The 21567-nt window shown below is 36.2% G+C and overlaps 1 protein-coding gene across 2 annotated transcripts in view; it reads right to left on the bottom strand.

The window, feature by feature from the left end:
- Positions 1–19789, bottom strand: part of LOC101823865 (olfactory receptor 6F1-like) — a 46578-nt gene extending 26789 nt beyond the window's left edge. For both annotated transcript variants that reach the window (XM_005085385.2, XM_040728960.1), the window contains exon 1: positions 18841–19789. In XM_005085385.2, coding sequence (XP_005085442.2) covers positions 18841–19789 — 949 coding nt within the window. The remainder of the gene's footprint in view (positions 1–18840) is intronic.
- Positions 19790–21567: the final 1778 nt, after the last annotated feature.

Below are 21567 nucleotides of genomic sequence, written 5' to 3'. Positions count from 1 at the left end.
AAGGCTATTTTACATCTCAGTATCCTGAGTTAAACTGTTTTCATTTCTTATCCTGAGAAAGTAAATATGAGCAACACAGAAAATATTTTACCTTCTTATGAACCTTGATGTGCATTCATTTGAAGCCATATATAGTTAACTTATTCCTAACAGACCTCTCACAGTCACTTGGCTACTCTCTGGAATTCCCAAAAGGCAAATCTTTCTGGATAGCCTTATTAAGAACCCATGTCTTAAGAAACAATTACTGTTATAATAATTGCTGTTTCCTCAAAATGACATTTATCAAGTCCAAGAAAATACACTAAAATATGTCAGTAAATACATGGTCATATTTTCCTCAAAATTAAGTTACTCATGTATTTGCTTAGCTGCACATTGCATCTAGTTGGAGGCAATGCTAGAGTTGTAAAAATGAAGTTATTCATTAGTGATGGCAGGGAATCACTAAATGAAAATAACAAATAAATCTGTATTTCATGGATATCAGAGAATCCCAGAAAGATGAATCTGGTCATGAAATGCCACTGGCATATTCAATTCATAATGCAGGAGACTGAATCTCCCTATATATTTCCAATATCCTAAATAATAACTTTGATATACAGAAATTCTCAGTAGAAAATATGTCAACTACCTAAAATATAAAATATGATACATTTTGTATAAAATTGCATTTCTTTCTGATTACCTATCATACCATTTCCCTCTAACTCTTTAATCAATAGGTTTTCTGAATCTTTCTCTTTTCCTATTTTCTTCTCCCTTGGTTATTCCATTCTAACTTTCATCCCTTCTTATTGTCTCTCTCTTTTTGTCCTTACCTCTTCCCCTCTCCATTTCCCTTTCCCTTACTCTTTATATCTCTCTATCCTGGCCTAAAATTAGCCTTAAGTTTCTGTACAAAATATGTAGATTTTCTAAAATTGAGTTATAAACTTTAATACTATTTCAAAATCAAGTCTGACTACCCTGAACAATGTGTGCAATAATAATTCTTATTTCATTATTAGTACATACTGATAATAAGTTTAGGAAGAATTTTTATGGTTTTAGTTTAGGTTTATTTCAATTTATATACTAATGGATTATTCTCTTATGAATACTGAGTATACTTAACTTTAAAAGATTAGAAATAATTCTGAAGGTTTGCACTGAAATAGCACTTTAAAATAACCATTACTAATTTAATCATGTATCAAATGATTATATTGACCCCATACCTTGTTCAATTACTATGCATCATTATGCAGAAATAAATAAATGAAATGAAGAAAAATAAATTGCAAAAAATTATAAAAACAAAGTGTAAGAATATCCTTTAATCATGTAGCCTAAACTTTGACTTTGTATAAGATGGCTGTAAATCTGGGCAGCCGTAGATGCTCCTATTAACTCTTAACAGATTTTATCAAGAAAATTTTAAGAACTGCATAACAAAGATTTAATGCTCCTTTACTTAAAAGGAGGCAGCATCACAGAAAAACTGTCAGATAACTTTGGAGCAACAGAATGGCATGGAAATGTGCCAACTGTATATATGGCTCCAAGGAGGACCCCAGTAATCCAGAAAACACCCACTATCACTACACACTCATGATGGCATCTTATTGCTGGGAAAAAAGAAGGCAAAATAGCCATCAAAAATATGGCAGTTAGGAGAAATACATTTTCTTCATTTCATTTATTTGTTTCTGCATAATGATGCATAGTATATATGCCTAAGAGTAGAATTGCTGGGTCTGGTGGTAGACTAATTCCCATTTTCCTGAGGAATCTCCATACTGATTTCCAAAGTGGGTTTACGAGTTGACACTCCCCCCCAGCAGTAGAGGAGTGTTCCCCTATCTCCATATCCTCTCCAGCATAAATTGCCTTCAGTGTTTTTTTTTTTATTTTACCCATTCTGAAAGGAGTAAGATAGTATCTCAGAGTAGTTTTGATTTGCATTTCCCTGATGGCTAAGGATGTTGAGGACTTTCTTAAGTGTCTTTCAGCCATTTTTGACTCCTTTATTGAGAATAATCTATTTAGGTTGGTACCCCACTTTTTAATTGCATCCTTTGGTATTTTGGAGACTTGCTTCTTGAATTTGTAAATTTTGGAGATCAGCCCACTGTCAGATGTGGGATTAGCGAATATCTTTTCCCAATCTGTAGCCTGCCTCTTTATCTTGTTGACTGTGTCCTTTGCCTTCCAGAAACTTCTTAGTTTAAGGAGGTTCCATTTGATAATTGTCAATCTCAGTGTCTGTGCTCCTGCTGTTATGTTTAGGAAGTGGTCTCTTGGACCAATTTGTTGAAGAGTATCTCCCACTTTCTCCTCTAAGAATTTCATTGTGGTTGGATTTCTGTTGAGGTCTTTGATCCATTTGTACTTAAGTTTTGTTCAAGGCGATAGACCTGGATCTATCTTAAGTCTTCTGCATGCCAATATCCAGTTATGCCAGCACCATTTGTTGAAGATGCTTTCTTTTTTCCATTGTATAATTTTAGCTTCTTTGTCAAAAAGCAAGTGTTCATAGGTGTGTGGGTTATAGTCAGGGTTTTCAATTCGATTCCATTGGTCTACCTGTCTATTTTTGTGCCAATACCAAGCTATTTTCAGGTTATACCTCTGTAATAGAGCTTCAAGTAAGGTATGGTGATGCCTGCTGAAGTTCCCTTATTGTATAGAGATGTTTTGTCTATCCTGGGTCTTTTGCTTTGCCATATAAAGTTGATTATTATTCTTTCAAGGTCTGTGAAGAATTGTACCAGAATTTAAATTGGGATTGCATTGAATCTGTAGATTGCTTTTGACAAGATTGCCATTTTTATTATGTTGATGCTACCAATCCAAGATCTTTCCATTTTCTGGTATCCTCTTTGATCTTTCTTTAGAGACTCAAAGTTCTTGATATACAGATCTTTCTCTTCTTTGGTTAACATTATCCCCAGATATTTGATGCTGTTTAAGGCTATTGTAAAAGTTGATGTTTCTCTGACTTCTTTCTCAGCCACCTTATCATCTGTATATAATAGGACTACTGATATTTTTTAGTTAACCTTGTATCATCTAACTTTGCTGATGGTGTTTATCAGCTCTAGGAGTTCCCTTGCAGACTTTTTCGGGTCACTTATATAAACTATCATATCATATGCAAATAGCGAAAGCTTGATTTCCTCCTTTCTTAACTGTATCCCTTTGATCTCCTTTGTTGTCTTATTGCTGTAGCTAGAACTTCAAGTACAATATTGAAGAGATATGGAGAGAGTGGACAGCTTTGTCTTGTTCCTGATTTTAGAGTAATTTTGTTGAGTTTCTCTCCATTTAGTTTTATGCTAGATGTTGGTTTACTGTATTTTGCTTTTATTATGTTCAGGTATGTTCATGTTATCCCTGATCTCTCTAGGACCTTTATCATGATTTTGTCAAAGGCTTTTTCAGCAACTAGTGAGATGATCATGTTGTTTTTCTTTGTAGTTTGTTTACATAGTGGATTACATTTATAGATTTTCTAATGTTGAACCATCCCTGTATTCCTAGGATGAAGCCTACTTTTTCATGGTGGATGATTTTTCTGATGTGTTCTTGAATCCGATTTGCTAGCATATTATTGAGTATTTTTGTATCTATGTTCATCAAGGAAATTGGTGTATAGTTCTCGTTCTTAGTTGTGTCTTTGTGTGGCTTGGGTACCAAGGTAATTGCAGCCCCATAAAATGAGTTTGGCAGATGAGCCTCCCACTTCTATTGTGTGGAACACTTTGAGGAGTACTGGGATTAACTGCTCTTTGAATTTCTGGTAGAATTCTGCAGTGAAGCCACTGGGCCTGGGTTTTTTGTTTTGTTTTGTTTTGTTTTTTTTTGTTTTTTTGTTTTATTGGTTTTTTTTGGTTGGGAGATTTTGATGACTGCTTCTATTTCGTTAAGGGTTATAGGTCAGCTTAGATTGTTTATTTGTTCCTGATTTAGTTTTGGCAAGTGATATCTATCCAGGAAATTGTCCATTTTCTTTAAATTTTCCATTTTGTGGAGTACAGGTTTTCAAAGTATGCCATGATGATTCTCTGGATTTCCTTAGTGTCCATTGTTATGTCCCCCTTTTTATTTCTGATTTTGTTAATTAGCATGCTCTCTCTGTCTTTTGGTTTTTTGGACAAAGGTTTATCTATCTTGATGACTTCCTCAAAGAACCAACTCTTTGTTTCATTGATTCTTTGCAATGTTTTTCTGGTTTCTACTTGATTGATTTCAGCCCTCAATTTGATTATTTCTTGGTATCTACTCCTGCTGGGTGAGTTTGCTTCTTTTTTTCTAGAGCATTCAGTTGTGCTATGAACTCTCTAGTGTGACTGTTCTCCAGTTTCTTCATGTGGGCACTTAGTGCTATGAACTTTCCTCTCAGCACTGCTTTCAGAGTGTCCCATAAGTTTGGATATGTTTTGTCTTCATTCTCATTGAATTCCAGAAAGTCTTTAATTTCTTTTCTTATCTCTTCTTTTACCCAGGGATAGTGCAATTGTGCATTGTTCAATTTCCATGAGTTGTAGGGTTTCTGCGATTTGTGTTATTGTTGAATTCTAATTTAAATGCATGGTGGTCTGTTAAGATACAAGAGGTCATTCCATATTTTTTGTATCTGTGGAGGTTTGTTATGTTTCCTATTATGTGGTGGATTTTAGAGAAGGTTCCATCTGGTGCCAAGAATAAGGTATATCCCTTTGTGTTTGGATGGAATGGAATGTTCTGTAGATGTCTGTTAAAAAACAGTTGGGTCACAACTTCTTTTACTTCTTTTGTTTCTTTGTTAAGTTTCTGTCTGGAGGTCCTGTCTAATGGTGAGAGCAGAGTGTTGAAGTCTTCTACTATTTGTGTGAGAGATTTGAGTTTTAGTAATGTTTCTTTCACAAATGTGGGTGCTTTTGTATTTAGGGAATAGATGTTCAAAATTGAGACTTCATCTTTATGGATTTTTCCTTTGATGAATATGAAATGTCCTTCTTCATCTCTTTTGAATGATTTTAATTAGAAGTCTAATTTGTTAGGTAATAGGATTGCTTGGGTCCATTTGATTGGAAAATCTTTTCCCAACCCTTTATTCTGAGGTAATGAGTATCTTTGATTTTGAGATGTGTTTCTTGTATGCAGCAGAAGGATGGTTTCTATCTTCGTATCCATTCTGTTAGGCAGAGTCTTTTTACAGGCAAGTTGAGATCATTGACGTTGAGGGATATTAATGACCAATGATTAATGATTATTGTTTGGGCTTGATTTATTTGTAGTGGTGTTAGTGTGTGTATGTTCTCTTCCCCTTTTTTGGTGTTTGGTAAAGCAGGATTATTTATTGGTATGTCTTTGTGAGTGTAGTTATCCTCACTGGGTCTGTTTTCCTTCCAGCACTTTCTTTAGAGTAGGATTCATGGATATGTACTGTATAAATCTGGCTTTGTCATGGAATATTTTGATTTATCCATCTATGGTAATTGAAATCTTTGCTGGATATAATAGTCTGGCCTGGCATCCTTGTTCCCTTAGCATTTGTAGGACTTCTGTCCAGGATCTTCTGGCTTTCATATTTTCGATTGAGAATTTGGGTGTAATTCAGATAGGTCTGCCTTTATATGTTAATTGGCCTTTTTCTTTAGCTGCTCTTAATATTTTCTCTTTATTCTGTAGGTTTGATGTTTTGATTATTATATGGCAAGGTAACTTCCTTTTCTGGTCCAGGGTATTTGATGTTTTATAAGATTCTTGTATTTTCATAGGCATATCCTTCTTTAGGTTAGGGAAACTTCTATGATTTTATTGAATAAGTTTTCTGTACTTTTGAGCTGTATTTCTTTACATTCTTCTGTACCTATTATTCTCAGGTTTGGCTTCTTCACTGAGTCCCATATTTCCGGCATATTTTGTGTTAGGGATTTGTTGGTTTTGAGATTTTCTTTGGTCGATGACTGTGTATCCTCTCATGAGTCTTCACCACCTGAGATTCTCTCTTCTGTCTCTTGTATTCTATTGGTGATACTTGCATCTGTAGTTCCTGATCATTTACCCAGATTTTTTATTTCCAGCATCGCCTCATTCTGTGTTGTCTTTATTGTTTGTTTCAGCTTTCAATCCTTCAACTGTTTGAGTTGTTTCCTTCATGTTTATTTGTTGTTCGTTTGTTTCTTGGTACTCTAGATTTTTTTTTAATTTTTTATTTTAATTTTAAATAGCTTGTTTTACATGTCAATCCCAGTTCTGTCTCCCTCCCCTCCTCCCGCACAGCCCCATCCCCCCCCAGCCTCCCACCCTACTGTCAATTCCTTCCACATAGGGGATAACTAGAGTCTGTCATTTCACTCAGGGTAGGGTCCAGGCACTCCCCTAAGAGTCCAGGCTGAGAGAGCATCCCTCTTTGTGCTATGGGCAGACGATGTCTGTTTGTATTCTAGGGATAAGGACTGATCCACTGCTCAGGGCTCCATAGGTTGCCCAGGACTCCTCACTGACACTCACATTTGGAGGGTCCAGATCAGTCCCATGCTGGGCTCCCTGCTGTCAGTCTGGGGTCCAAGAGCTCTCCCCTGTTCAGATCAGCTATCTCTGCTGGTTTTGCCAGCACATTTTTTGCCAATTTGCTCATCTCTCCTCTCTCTCTGTCACTGGGTTCCTTGGATTCAGTTCAGTACTTAACTGTGGGTGTTTGCCTCTGCTTCCATCAGTCACTGGATGAAGGCTCCCGGATGGTTATAGACATCAAGTTAATTATCAGGAATGGGCATTTGAGGTGGTCTCTCCACTAATGCTTAGCTTGCCAATTGGTGTCATCCGTTTAGATCACTAGAGGTCACACTGGTACCTGATCTGTCTTCTAACCTATGATTCCCTCTTCCCCATATTCTAAACCCCCACTCAGCCTTCCTGTTCCCCCATGGCCTACTCTCTTTTCCTCTTCTCCCCCTCTCTTCTTCCCAGCTCCCACTCCCCTCCCACCCCTCGCTGTGTTCCCCATCTGTTCAGAGGATTGTGCCTCATTCATCTTCTCTTGGGTACCATGAGTATCTTTTAAGTTCTTTCCTGTTTCCCAGACTCTCTATTAGTGGACATGCAGACTGGCACTTTTCTGATCCATGTCGAAAATCCATATATGAGTGAGTACATACCATGTTTGTCTTTTTGAGACTTGGTTACCTCACTCAGGATGGTTTCTTCTAGTGCTATCCATTTACCTGTGAATTTCAAGATTCCATTGTTTTTTTTCTGCTGAGTAATACACCATTGTGTATAGGTACCACATTTTCTCTATCCATTCTTCAGTTGAGGGGCATCTAGGCTTTTTCAGCATCTAGTGAGATGATCATGTGGTTTTTCTTTCGCAGTTTGTTTATATGGTAGATTACATTGATAGATTTTCTAATGTTGAACCATCCCTGCATTCCTGGGATGAAGCCTACTTGATCATGGTGGATGATTTTCTGATGTGTTCTTGAATGGTACTCTAGATATTTTAAGAGATTTGTTTATTTCTTGAATTTTTTGGTTAGTTTTTTCCTCCATTTCATGTAGTTTTTGTTTGTTTTTTCTTCTATTTCTTTAATGGATTTCCTCATTTCCTCTTTGAGGGTCTCAATCATCTTCATAAAATAATTTGTAAGGTCTGTCTCTTCTGCTTCTTCTATGTAGTGCTTTTCAGGTCTTGCTGGCATTGGGTCTCTAGATTCTGGTGGATTTATGTTTGTCTTTCTATTGCTGAGTGAGATCTTATTTTGTCTTCTTCCCATCTCTTCTTCCAGTGGGTGCAGGTGGGGTCTTTCTGTCTCTACTGGTCTCCTTCTTTCCTGAAGCTGAAGCTGGGAACACTGGAGGGTGGGGTGTAAGGACTGATTCCTTTCCTGTGTGTTGGATCCTCTGGATGCCAGGAACAGGCCCTCGGAAGATTGAGGGAGTGGGTGGTGGGCTGAGGAGTGTTCCCAGTGAGACCCAAGCTCACCTGAAGCTGGGGACGCTGGATTGTGGGGTCTGGAAGGACTGATGCCTTTTCTGTGTGTGCAGGTCTTCTGGATTCCAAGAGCTGTCTCCTGGAAGATTGAGGGAGTGAGTGATGGGTGGAGGAGTCTTCCCAGGGAGTCCCAAGCTCACCTGAGTCAGGGTACGCCAGGGGGGCGGTCTGGAAGGCCTGATGCCTTTCCTGTGTGGCAGATAATCTGTATTCCAGGAACATGCCCCCAGAAGATTGAGGGAGTGGGTAATGAGTGGGGGAGTGGTCCCAGGGTGACCCAAGCTCACCTGAACTTGGGAAGCTGCAGGGTGGGGTCTCGAAAGACTGATGCCTTTCCTGTGTGGGCAGGTCCTCTAGATGCCAGGAGTGGGCCCCCCAAAAATTGAGGGAGTGGGTGACAGGCAGTGGGGTTAGTGGTCCCAGGGTGACCCAAGCTCACCTGAATCTGGGGACTCTGGGGGGTGGGGTCTGGATGAACTGATGCTTTTCCTTTGCAATACAATTAATCTTAATTTTCTTTTTTCTTAATGATTTTGACTTGGAGATTTTAGGAAATGCCCATGATATGTATCTAAATATTTGGAAGTATGGAAATACATGATGCCTAGGGAAAACATACTCATTAATAATTAAGTCAGCATTAAAACCAAAATTGTTTGTGATACACATTCATTGTTGTCTATATGATGCCTGATAGATTTTAAAAGTGAATTTGAAAATTTTTGTCTAGGTTCTTCAAAACATTTTTACCTCCATCAAACAGAAAATTTGGCAAGACAGTCCATGTCTCCTAAAGGAGAGAGAGAGTCTTTCACTAGGATTCTCACAAATGGACAAAATGTTAAAATGCATATTATGCCTGATTGTTATTACTTTAGACACACCTCTCAACAATGATCAAGAAAGTTTCTGTTTAGAAAAGACGGTGTCAACACAGATGATTAAAACTGGTAAAGGCAGCCCACAGAATGGTAAAAATATTCACTAATCCCACATCTGACAGAGGGTTGATCTCCAAAATTTACAAAGAACTCAAGAAGCAAGTCTCCAAAACACCAAAGGACCCTATTAAAAAGTGGGCTGCAGAACTAAATGGAGAGTTTTCAATAGAGGAGTCTAAAATGTCTGAGAGGCACTTGAGAAAGTGCTCAACATCCTTAGCCATCCGGGAAATGCAAATCAAAACAACTCTCAGATACAATCTCACTCCTGTCAGAATGGCTAAAAACAAAAACACCAATGACAATTTATGCTGGAGAGGATGTGGTGAAAGGGGGACACTCCTCCATTGCTGGTGGGAGTGCCAACTGGTTCAGCCACTTTGGAAATCAGTATGGAGATTCCTCAGAAAAATGGGAATATACCTACCACAAGACCCAGCAACTCCACTCTTAGGCATATATCCAAAAGATGCCCATTCATACAACAAAGATGTCTGTTCCACTATGTTCATAGCAGCTTTATTTGTAATTGCCAGAACTTGGAAGCAACCTAGATGTCCCTCACCTGAAGAGTGGATAGAGAAAATGTGGTACATCTACACAATGGAGTACTATTCAGCAGAAAAAAATAATGGAATCATGAGATTCGCAGGCAAATGGACGGCACTAGAAGAAACCATCCTGAGTGAGGTAACCCAGTCACAAAAAGAGAAACATGGCATGTACTCTCTCATATATGGATTTTAGACATAGATCTGGGGAGTGCCAGCCTTCAATCCTATGGCCAGAGAGTCTGGGAAACAGAAACTTTATTTAGTGGCTGATCGAAGAAGAGGCAGACTCCCTTGGTTAAGTACTGAGCTGAACTCAAGAAAGCCAGTAACAGAGAGGGAGGACTGATGATCAAAGGGATTAAGACTGGGCTGGTTTAACCCCCAGAAACAGCTGACCAGACAAAGGTTAACTCTTGAATCCCAGGCATCAGCCTGGGAAGCCAGCATGGGACTGATCAAGACCCCCTGAATCTGGGTGTCAGTGAGGAGTCCTAGGGAATCTATTGAGCCTTGGGCAGCAGATCAGTACCCATCCCAAGTATACACACGGACTTTGGACTCCCATAGAACAATGTGAGGTGCACTCTCACCCGAACTTTTGGGGAAGGGTCTAGGCCCTGCCCTATATGAAATGACAGACTATGCACACCCCCATGGAGGGCCTCACCCTCCCTGCGGAAATGAGGGGATAACGGGGGGGGGGGAGGGCTCGGGAGGAAGGGAGGGAATGGGAGAGGGACCTGGAACTGACTTGTGAAGCAACCTTGTTTCTTATCCAAATTTAACCTGGAAAATAAAATTAAAAAAAATAAAAAATAAAAAATAAAAAAAAGAAAAAAAACTGGTCAAGGTGAAGAAAATTAGAGTCTACAGAATATGCAGTTAAAAGGAAGATATACATGTCATAATCAGGTTCCAAGTGTTTGGGATCATTGCTTACAGTGAATGGCAAATATGGAAAGCCAGACTAAATGGATGCCAATAAAGAAATATTTTCTTGACACAGAAAAGAAGCTGTACATACAGGTGCATACTCATGTAGCTTTTGACAGCATTTGCACAACTTGTAAATACAAACCAAACCAAATGCCACCATAGAATTGGGAATTGAACCCAAAATTCCACATTTTGTAAAAACAGCATTGACAATTCATAGATTCTAGCAACTCGGGGGTTATTTTTCTCTAAAATGTAGCTCCTGGTAGGCAAATCAATCTTTGGTGCTAGGTTACCCATACAATAACTTTTGGGCAGTACAAATTGGTCTTAAAGTATTTAAAAAGCAACAACACAAAGTGGGGTAGATAGTAATGTGTCATATATCTGGGAAGAGTTGCTGTAAGATATGCTAAGTAAAAATATTGGAAAAACTCAAAATTCCCAAATACCTAAAGAAAATGTTATATGTGAAAGTCATAGAAATATAGAAGCAATGAGTTGCTATTTATGAACTACATCCAATGAGAAATTTAATAAAGCATTGGCTCTCTTCAGGTTTCTCTTATATCACAGAAGTAAAATATTCCAGTGTGATTTCAGAGGCAGTGTATGTGCTTATGTGTTTGTGTTTGTGTTATGTATGTGTGTGTCTAAAAAACAAGTATTTTTAAAAAGAAGCAATATATTTGAGATGAAGTGAGTGGAGGACATTGAATGAGATGAAGGTAAGAGAGGAAATGATATAAATAAAATAGTCACACCTAAAATTCTAGAAAATTAAAATATTAAGCATGAAAACAAATCTGATAAAATATTTAATACTTCTGTTATATTGTTTTCTTTAAATACCCTAATTTCCCTTCTAAATTTGTATTATTTCTAAAAAAAATTTCAAAGGTTCTCTTTTGTTGTAATGTTGTATGTCACATGCAGTTGAGAGAAGCTATAGTCCTTCCCTCTATATATCACCCAATTATTTTGCATGCTACCATTAATGTCTCCTGAACCAGCTCTCCATCCTATACTCTTGCGTCAGAAAGATATGAATAGAGCAAATGGATTCTAGTATAAAATAAAGGTTGACTGAATTTAAACCCAAAGAAAAAGACTTAGAATGTGTTAAGAAGTGATAGACAACACAAAACACAAAAAACCATATAACACAAAACAAAAAGACAGAAATAAAGTGGGATTACCTGAACTTTGATTTAGAAAAAAAATTAAATATTGTGAGGTCACAAGGTTAATTCCAGTAATGCATAAAAAGGGTTTTATAGACAAGACCATAGATACAGTGGGGCCTTTGGCAAGTAAAGATAGATTGTATTCATGCTAGGTTTTTGAGCCCACCAATGAGCTAATCAATAAACAAACAAAAATGTCCTTTAAACAAGAGTTTATTTGTGAAATGAAAACAGTGTGAGGGAGAGACAGAGACAGAGACAGAGAGGCAGAGACAGAGAGAGAAGAGAGAGTGTGTCTTGGGTGTGCCATGTTAGGCCAGAGAGAATGCATTTGATTATAAGTCAGTTACTGTTAATGGTATTCTAGTTTGATGTGATTTATTTGTCTCCTTTGTTTGTTTTTCTTGTAATTTAAGTCTCAAAAATACATTGAGATTTAACTAAGACATATCATATACAGCTATTTGAGTCAAGAATAGTAGGGTCACGTTCTTATAAATTGTGATTATTATTATCAAGTTTTACTATGGTAACTTGCTATACTGCTCATTGAATGAAGTTTTTAAGAACTGCACATTTCTCAAGGTATTTGTTATGGGCAATAATTTAACAGTTCACCAACTGTAGTCCAGTAAACTCTGTGTGTGTGTGTGTGTGTGTGTGTGTGTGTGTGTGTGTGTGTAGCATGGAATAGGTATAGGCAGGTGGACATTGCTTCCATTCTTATTGTAAAAGTGAATATAATTGAAAGTGGTCATACCTCATAAAACCTCACAAAAATATTTTTATTTTTCAAGTAATGAAAAATAATTAGATATAAAGGGCAGGTTATTGTTCTGATAAAGTATTATATGCAGAGAGATTTAAAACATGGCCAGGAGAGTGTTTTGTTATTGAAGACACTGGGAAATTCACCCCAGAATGATTCCTTTTCAGCAATTGTAGTAAGTTCCATAACTTATTCTAGACACTGATGAGAACACTTACTTGAATGTAGTTAGAAGTGATGCTTTCCTGCACTATGGGAGGCTAAAAAACATACATGGATGACATTTCTGGTATCTTTATCTTTAGAGAAACAACTACTTACACCAGATAGAGAAACAGAAATTCCTACACTCCTCCAAAGTTCAGCTTTGTAAACCAATGTGTTTATCAGGATTATGTGCTTACAGGTGCAAGGAATACACAAAGGCAACTGCAGCATCCAAAACTTCCATTCCTGGTATTGATGGCAACTTACAGTAGCTACATGCCTGCTTGATGCATGAAGTTAAATAGCTTCACAGATTACAAAATCCCTTCCAGGCTCTTAGTATAGTAAGAGATTTTCCTCTCCTCAACAATTGTTTAACACTTCTACAATATGGAAAATGTACCTGTGTATATTTTCAACTAATTAGAAATTATTTGGACACACTCCTTAGACACTGTAGCCTTCCTCCTCACACCTATATGTTGCTATTCAGGAGAAAGTACAAACAAAATCACACAAATTTCAAGTTATCCAGTGTCTGTCCAATAATACATTTAACCTGAGTGGCTACTAATTCTCCTGTGGTAGACTGATTCTCATTTTCCTGAGGAACCTCTATACAGATTTCCAAAGTGGCTGTACTAGTTTGCACTCCCACAAGTAGTACAGGAGTATTCCACTTTCTCCACATGCTCTCAGGCATAAATTATCATTGTTTTTTGGTAATTTTAGCCATTCTGACAGGAGTAAGATGGTGAATCTCAGGGTTGTTTTGATTTACATTTTGCTGATGGCTAAGAATATTGAACACTTTCTTACGTGTCTTTCAGCCATTTTAGATACATCTGTTGAGAATTCTCTATTTAGTTCTGTACCCCACTTTTTAATTGGATTATTTAGTGTTTTAGCAACAACTTTCTTAAGTTCTTTGTTTTGGAAATCAGCCCTCTGTCAGAATGGGGTTTCGTAAAGATCTTTTCCCATTCTATCTGCTGCTTTGTCTTGTGAACGGTGTCCTTTACCTCATTTTCTTAAATTTTAATTTAGTTCTTTCCTGATACTTTTCTGAGTTTAAATTTTAAGAGAAAATTCAAAAAGTTGAATTGGAATATAAATACTTTCTACAAAATATACTATTGCATGCATACAGATTATAGTGTAATTGTATTTTCCTTCTAATCTTATATTCGATGAATATTTAATCTCAGGCCAAAAAGAAGTTTGTATTTCTCATTTTTATCACATAGAATATTCTATATTTCACATATTCTCACATCACTGAGAAATTTCCTTCTACAGTTTATAAAAGGATTAACACTGAAAATATAATAAACACACACACACACACGTACATTTGTAGTTGTAAATAAATGTGGCCTGATACAGAAAGACAGAGAAAGAGAGAGACATTCTCAAAAGAAAAATTATTTCTCTAACAGAAAATACATTAAATTTTTAAATAAGAGGCTACCAATAGTCAAGAGGCTACCTTACGTGCCATTCTCTGATAATGAGATACATGACAAACTTATATGCCATCCTTGAACCTTCATCCACTAGCTGATGGAAGCAGAAGCAGACACCCACAGCTAAACATAGAGCTGAATTATGGAATTCAGTTGCAGGCAGGGAGGAGAGATGAGCAAATTGTGAAGTCCAGACTGGAGAAAACCAAAGAGCAGCTGACCTGAACAAGAGGGGTCTCGTGGACCCCAGACTGGTAGCTGGGAAACCAGATAGGATGGTCCGAGACCCCCTGAATGTAGATGTCAGTTTGCAGATCTGGTTAACCTCTGGGGCCTCTAGTAGTGGATCAGTATTTATCCCTAATACACGAATGGACTCTGGGATCCCACTCCACATAGAGGGAAACTATCTCAGCCTAGACACATGTGGAAGGGTCTAGGCCCTGCCTCAAATGATATGACAGACTTTGAAGATTCCTTATGGAAGGCCTCCCCCTCCCTGGGGAGGATGAAAGGGATGGGATATGGGGTCAGTGTGGGTCTGAGGCAGAGGGGAGTGAGAGGGAACTGGGATTGACATCTAAAACATGTCTGTTTCTAATTTAAATGAAAAATAATTATATTAAAACAAACAGACATAAATAGAAAGTACCTTGTATGATTTCATTAAAATCAGAAGGGAATATAGGAAGAGATGAAAAAGTATGATGTCTTAAGAGACCTTCTTATATGCTTTGATTCTTTATATGTGAATAATTTATTCTCAGAAATTAAATAAAATATCATGATATGAATGCAAAATTAAATACTCACTTGAAAATCGTGATGTTATAACTTAACAGGATTAACTTAGAAGTACATGGTGATTACAGTTAGATGATTTGGGCTCCAATCTATTAAGGGATGAAAAAGGCTATTGAGGAAACTGGCATGTGAGAGGAGATCCTCAAGGAAGAGAATCAGAACTCACACTAATTCATGGAAGAGAAAGTGAGGAGAGAAGGCTTTGCCATGAGCATGGACAGCAGGTGTAATAACTAATGTGGAGAAGGACTTGACCAGTGCACAGTAACAGGATACTCAAGAACATTTTTACTTAGGCAAAAGAACAAACATAAGAAAACACATTGTTGTTGTGACTTTTATCTGTATTTACAGCACCTGACATGCTAAGTTAAGATAATTGCAACCCTGGGATACACATTAAGCTCTAGGTCAGCCTTAGTTACCATGTAAGTTTTATGTGTCAAATAATAATAGTAGTAATGGTAGTGATGATAATAAAAGGATAGCTGATCACAAAATGTTTGTAGATCATAAAATAATTTTATCTTACATTTTTATAGAGAGATGGGCATTTGTATCTATAAATCAGGATAGAAGTATGCCCTAGTTGACACTGTGAACTGTTATCTTTGGTTGTGAGGTAGCGGACAATTTAGAAAGTGATTCTAGAGGAAAGAAATTGACCCTTGAGGACAATGTTTTGTTCCCTAAACTGTAGACAGGAAGAGCATGGAAACAAAGATTCTAGTGTGGCTTATACTATTGGAGAGGACTTAGAAAAGAATGTGATAAAAAATCAGAATTAGTTTTATTGTACATTAATAATGATTCAATGGTAATGACAATTCTGAGTTCTTATGATTTGTTATAAGTCAAAAACACAGGTAAGATTTTTCTTAAGGGTGATGGGCATATGTGATTTCATAATTCCATTATGTATAGTCTGCAACTAAATCTTCAAGGATATAATCAGAAGTATTCACACATTTTTAAATGGAAGTTCACAACCAAAGTGCTTCAAAAATATATTGTCCAGTGTATAAATATGAGTATTTATTTTATAAATTAGACAACAGGAAAATATTCAGCTAATCAAATTTGGTGTTTACAATAACATAAAATTAAGAAGTTACATATTTACAAATGACAAATATAAACATGTCCCAGTTGCTTTTACTTGAATAAACACAGCAAAACAGAATTCATACCTTACTCCAAAGGGAATAAGATAAAGATTATGCTTCAGTCATATGTGAGTTCCCAGGCCAGAGAACATGGATTGAACTTTCCCAAATTCTATCATCTAAAATGTAAGCACTTTCACAAAGTTTTCAGAGCTACAAAAGAAACTCATTAATCAATCATATTTCCAAATATTTTGGTGAAAATATTAGTCAAGTTAGAGGAAAACTTCAAAGGTTATAATCTAAGATACAATGAGATATCATCTGCAGAATCTGATACTAGAAAATAAATTACTATTATTAAAAATGTGGAAATCTTGTTTTAGATGAGACAGCAAACATAAATAATTTTTATCATTTCATATGTACTACTGAGATCCTTTGCATATAACTTTGATATTCTGATTGAAACAAAGGGTTAGAAGAGACAATGGTATTTGTGGACCTAAATATCCTAAGTTAAGGTTATTTTTACACATGTTTATACAAATATATGAAGCATTTAATATAAAACTGATAAAAGTCAGCTACAATTGTGTTTAGTAGCTTTGGGTTTTAAATGCTAAAACACAAATTTGAAAGTCAAGATATATCTACTGGTACAATAATGTTGCTACCAATATGAGGTTAAAATGTCATTTTCTGATCTAATCTTGAACCAAATTCTATAGTGGGAAATTCAGACCTTGTACTCTCAACCTGATCCAAGATCAAGAAGAAATTGTTGGTCCTACAATTGAACCAACTATTTGTTTTTCTAAGTGGATATATCAAACTACCTCCTAAATATTTATATTTATAGCAAGACCCATGGTGTCCTGAGTCTTAGTCAAAAAAGCTTTAATATACTGTGACCAGTTAATGAAGAGATTCATGGCTGGTCAAGGAACTAGAACAAGTTACTGTTGAGTCTTCAGTTATAAGATGGTACCCATATACCCCTTACAAACATCAGGAAACACTGTGAAAGAAGTGGTAGAGAGAATGTAGGAGCCGGAATTCTGGTTTTGTTTTGTTTTGTTTTGTTCTTTGTTTATCAAGACAGGGATTCTCTGTAATGTTTTGGAGGCTGTCCTGGAAATGGCTTGGTAGACCAGGCTGGCCTCGAACTCACAGAGATCCACCTGCCTCTGCCTCCCGAGTGCTGGGTGGAATTCTGTCTTAAGAGCATGAAAACATAATGGTGTATGTGAACTCATAGCATCTACTATTGCTTGCAAAAGAACTGTCCAATACTGAGCCTGTAAATAGACTGTGGAGAGTCTCATGAAGGCTGAACCTCCCTTTGGTGATATTGACAGCAGAGGACTGCAAGAGGGTGGGTAAACTCATTGTCTTCAGTGGCATGGTCACTGCTCAATACCCATGTTCCAAAGTATAGCTCCATATCCATGCCCACACAGAGGCTATGGATAATCCCATTGGGTCCAAAAAAGAAGACATGTATGTGGGTGGGTACTTCCTCATTAAGCAGAGCTTTGTTAAATATGGGAAGAATAAAAGCAGAGGATGGACATGTAGTGAGTGTGACAAAATGGATTATATACAAGCATAAAACTTTTAGTGAATAAATTAGTTTAAAAAGCAGCATATAATTTGCATTTTAATATAATTCTTATTTCTAGGCATTCCAGAAAGATTTTGTGATGCAGTTCAAGAAAAATTTCAAGAGTAAACATGTGGAACAAGTTGTGAATTTCTTATATACTTAGTTACCTAAAAGAATGATTTTGAAGAATCAGTCTGACTAGCAAGAAGCTGGTTATTGCTACACTACAGATTCTCACTCAGTGTCTGAGTTTGTATTGTTCATTCTACTAGACAATGTGTTGGTGCTCAGGCATGACACACACACACAGCACTAAGGAGATAGTCATGTGACCACTCACAATAAAGATGTTTGTGATTTACAGCTTCCATCACATTCCCATTTCCTTTGTCCCTAAACTACACTAAAATAAATTAATGTCACAAGGTTCTTCATTTACAAAGAAAAATAATATAAAACAATAGAAAACTGGTAGCCTATTCTTAGCATTTCAAAATAAATTTAGTTATTTTTCTTTTTTCATGACCAGGGAATGTGTTATGCTGCATGAAATCATGGTTTTTCTGCCTGAGTATCCTCAGAAGCTAATATTGTGTCTGTGTAGCACTTGAGTTAATTTTTAATGTACTTTTATCTGATTGACTATATACAAAAATCTAATAATTACTTAAACTTGTTAAATATACACTTCTGATGTTATCTCATCCTAAGCGTTCTACAACATTTTAATCATGGTACTCTTGATAATATTTTAAGTTCTATTCATTTATTTACAACTTCATATTGTCCATAAAATCATATTTATTTAATCATTTTCTAGTAAGATTATCTATATATTTATATATAACAAAAAGTGTAAAAGCTAAAAATAGTGTCTGGTTCACCATCTGTGTTTAGTAAATGTTTATTAAATGTGTTTTACAGGTATTTTTATTTAGTTTACATAAGACTCTTGGATGGAGAAACACTGCATTACTTAACACATATTATATGAGTTAGGTTTCCTGCCAAGGTGTAAGACTTAAAAATATGAATTTGGAATAAAACAATTGGGAACAGGTTATTGGCAAAAAGCTTTCATTATCTATCCTGTTTATCACTGTGGTATTGTATTAAACATCATGAATAGAACAGGTATAAATAACTCTCAGAATTATTCAAAGCAAAACATATAAGGTGCAGAGGTAGGCATATAAGAATTCCATTTCATAATTTAATATACATACCGTGAGCAAATGAGGTGTAAGTCTTCACTTTAAATAGAACTTAATTATTGCTTTCTCAAAACTCACCCTTATTTCCATTTGATAGAAATCTCTTCTGTGCTAGAAATTTCTGGAATGCTTTCTTGACATCTTTGTTTCTCAATGTATAAATGAGTGGGTTGACTAATGGGGTGATCACACAGTAGAACACAGAGACGACTTTGCCAATTGTGAAATTGTACTTGGCTGGAGGGCGAACATAGGCAAAGATTATGGTCCCATAATAAATGGTAACTACTGTGAGGTGGGAGGCACAGGTTGAGAATGTTTTCTTCCTGGCCTCTCGAGAAGACAGTTTCATTATTGTGACCACAATGTTGCCATAGGAACTCATTGTGAGAAGGAAAGAACTGAGAATTACCACGGAGCTGCAGGTATAACCCAAGGCCTCCACCAAGAACGTATCTGAACAGGAGAGTTTAAAGATAGGGTCAGAGTCACAAAAGAAATGATTGATTTTCTGTGGGCCACAAAAGTTGAGCTGAGAGATGAGTATGGTAGGTAGCAGAGGGGCAATAAAGCCCCCAATCCAAGATCCAGCTGAAAACCTTAGGCAAATCTGAACACTCATGAGAAGTGAGTAGTGCAGAGGACGGCAAACAGCCACATGCCGGTCATAAGCCATCACTGCCAACAAGATGCATTCAGTGGCTCCCAGGGAGAAGAAGAAGTAGTACTGAGCAATACAACCTTCTACAGGAATAGTGACAACACTTGTGATACATGTAGCCAGCAACTTAGGTACTGTGGCTGTGGTATACCAGATCTCCAGGAAAGACAGGTTTCCTAAGAAAATGTACATGGGTGTCTGCAGTGTGGAGTCCATCAAAATGAGGAAAATTATGAGAGTGTTTCCCATGAGAGACAGCAAATAAACAGTGAGAAACACTACAAATAATGAAAGCTGCAGTGAGGAGGAGCCTGGAAACCCTAAAAAAATAAACTCTGTCACTGCTGTTTGGTTTGTTACATCCATATTTCATCTTCGCTACTCTTGGAGGGATCAGCAGCACTCAGGTAATGATAGGTAAATAAGGATCACAACTGTAACACATTGTCCATTTCTGCCATGATGCTAAGTGATCCCTAGTAACCAGAGAAAAACATCTGTTGTAAACATAAGTGACAATTTCACACATAATATATATATATATATATTTATTTTTTAGTTTCATATTAAAAATAGATATCTAATGTAAATATTCTATTGCTTCAAATCAAAAATAAAGGAAATAGGTTACCCACCCACCATTATATCACAGAGGTAGTAGGGCACAGATGGAACACTGATGACTTGATTTGAAGACCAAGGAAGAACATGGCACCACCAAACACTGAGGACTTCATTTGCTAAAGTACAGACACAAAAATCAATAGTTGATGAAGTTGTTGGTGGAGGTCTTCACAACTGTGTAGTGCACCCTGTTAAGATAAAAGACTACCTAATATTTTAAATTTATGGTCTTTATTTACACATGAGTTTATGATTGGAGTGAGATAAGGACATGATTTTTAAAAGATATATTTTTGAAGATACATTTAAATTTCATATTCTCTGTTTTATTTATGTTTACAACCTTCACATCTTCCTACTTTCTCATATTTGTCAGAAGAAAGAAAAGATATGGAAATGAGAATCTTTTGTCATTAGAGTCAAGAGAATTCTCTGTGGATATATTCACATGCATTCATGTCAAAATATCCAAGTGAGGATTACAAAGTTTAAAAATCTTCATAAACATAATCAACATATATTTTAAATTTAAATATTTTAAATTATGAACTCTCTACAATGAAATGCACTGTGTAAGAATCTCATATCACAATGAAATCAGCAGTAGAATTCAAACTGGTCATTTTGTTTTTGTCCTTACTTTCTTATTTCAACCCACTCTGGAGATTTTGGGATATAAAACTTCACTAAAACAGTATTTGTACATCTTTGATTACACAGGATTATTATTCCAAATAATGTTGTTTATGCAGAGGAGAACTTTGCTTGGAAGTTTGTTTTGTTTTGTTTTGCTAAGAGCCATGTAATGTTAGTATGCTGTCAAAATTGTATTTACTTCCCAATTGAAGCTATTAATTCCTAAAAACTGCTGGGTCAATTGCTTCCATTTTGTAACAAAAAACCTGATTTCAGTCTACAAACTCATTTAAAAAGCTTTGAGAAATTAAGGAGCATTTAGAATTGAAGGAAATTTTAAAAAACAAATCCTTGAAATAATATTTTTTAAAAAAGTGTTTCTTTTTAAAAATTCTTGTTGTTTAAGAGTGATATTAACATTTTATTCTATTTACAAAAGGCCATATTCCAAAGTAGTTTTTACTGTTTTTAGGAAAATGATATTGCATAGCTTTTATTTCAACATTAACAAGAAAAGTTACAGTCTTTATTTTTAAATAATTTAGCGAGAGTTTTCATGTGAAATTAAGCTGCTGTGATCCCATCCCAAAGTCCCTGTTATGTTACCAGGACATTACTGTTCTAATTCTCCTTGTGGGAATGACAATAAAGCAGATTTTTCCTTTGAACTAAGAAAGAAACTGGAAGACAGAGAAAATGAACTTGAAATCAATGAAAGGTTTTAATACTCAAAAATAAAAACAACTCATACCGTAGCTTTCTGTTTTTATCTTACAGAATAGAATCATTCACCCTACATAAAAATGCACACTTGAGGATGAATATTACCTCTCCTTAACAACACTGTGAAAATCACTAAATTCCTACTGGAAGTTGTTTGGGTG

The sequence above is a fragment of the Mesocricetus auratus genome, unplaced genomic scaffold, assembly GCF_017639785.1.
Source record: "Mesocricetus auratus isolate SY011 unplaced genomic scaffold, BCM_Maur_2.0 Super-Scaffold_4256, whole genome shotgun sequence".
NCBI lineage: Eukaryota > Metazoa > Chordata > Mammalia > Rodentia > Cricetidae > Mesocricetus > Mesocricetus auratus.
Note: the sequence above shows the minus strand (reverse complement) of the source record. Positions and strands in the feature narration are given on the sequence as shown.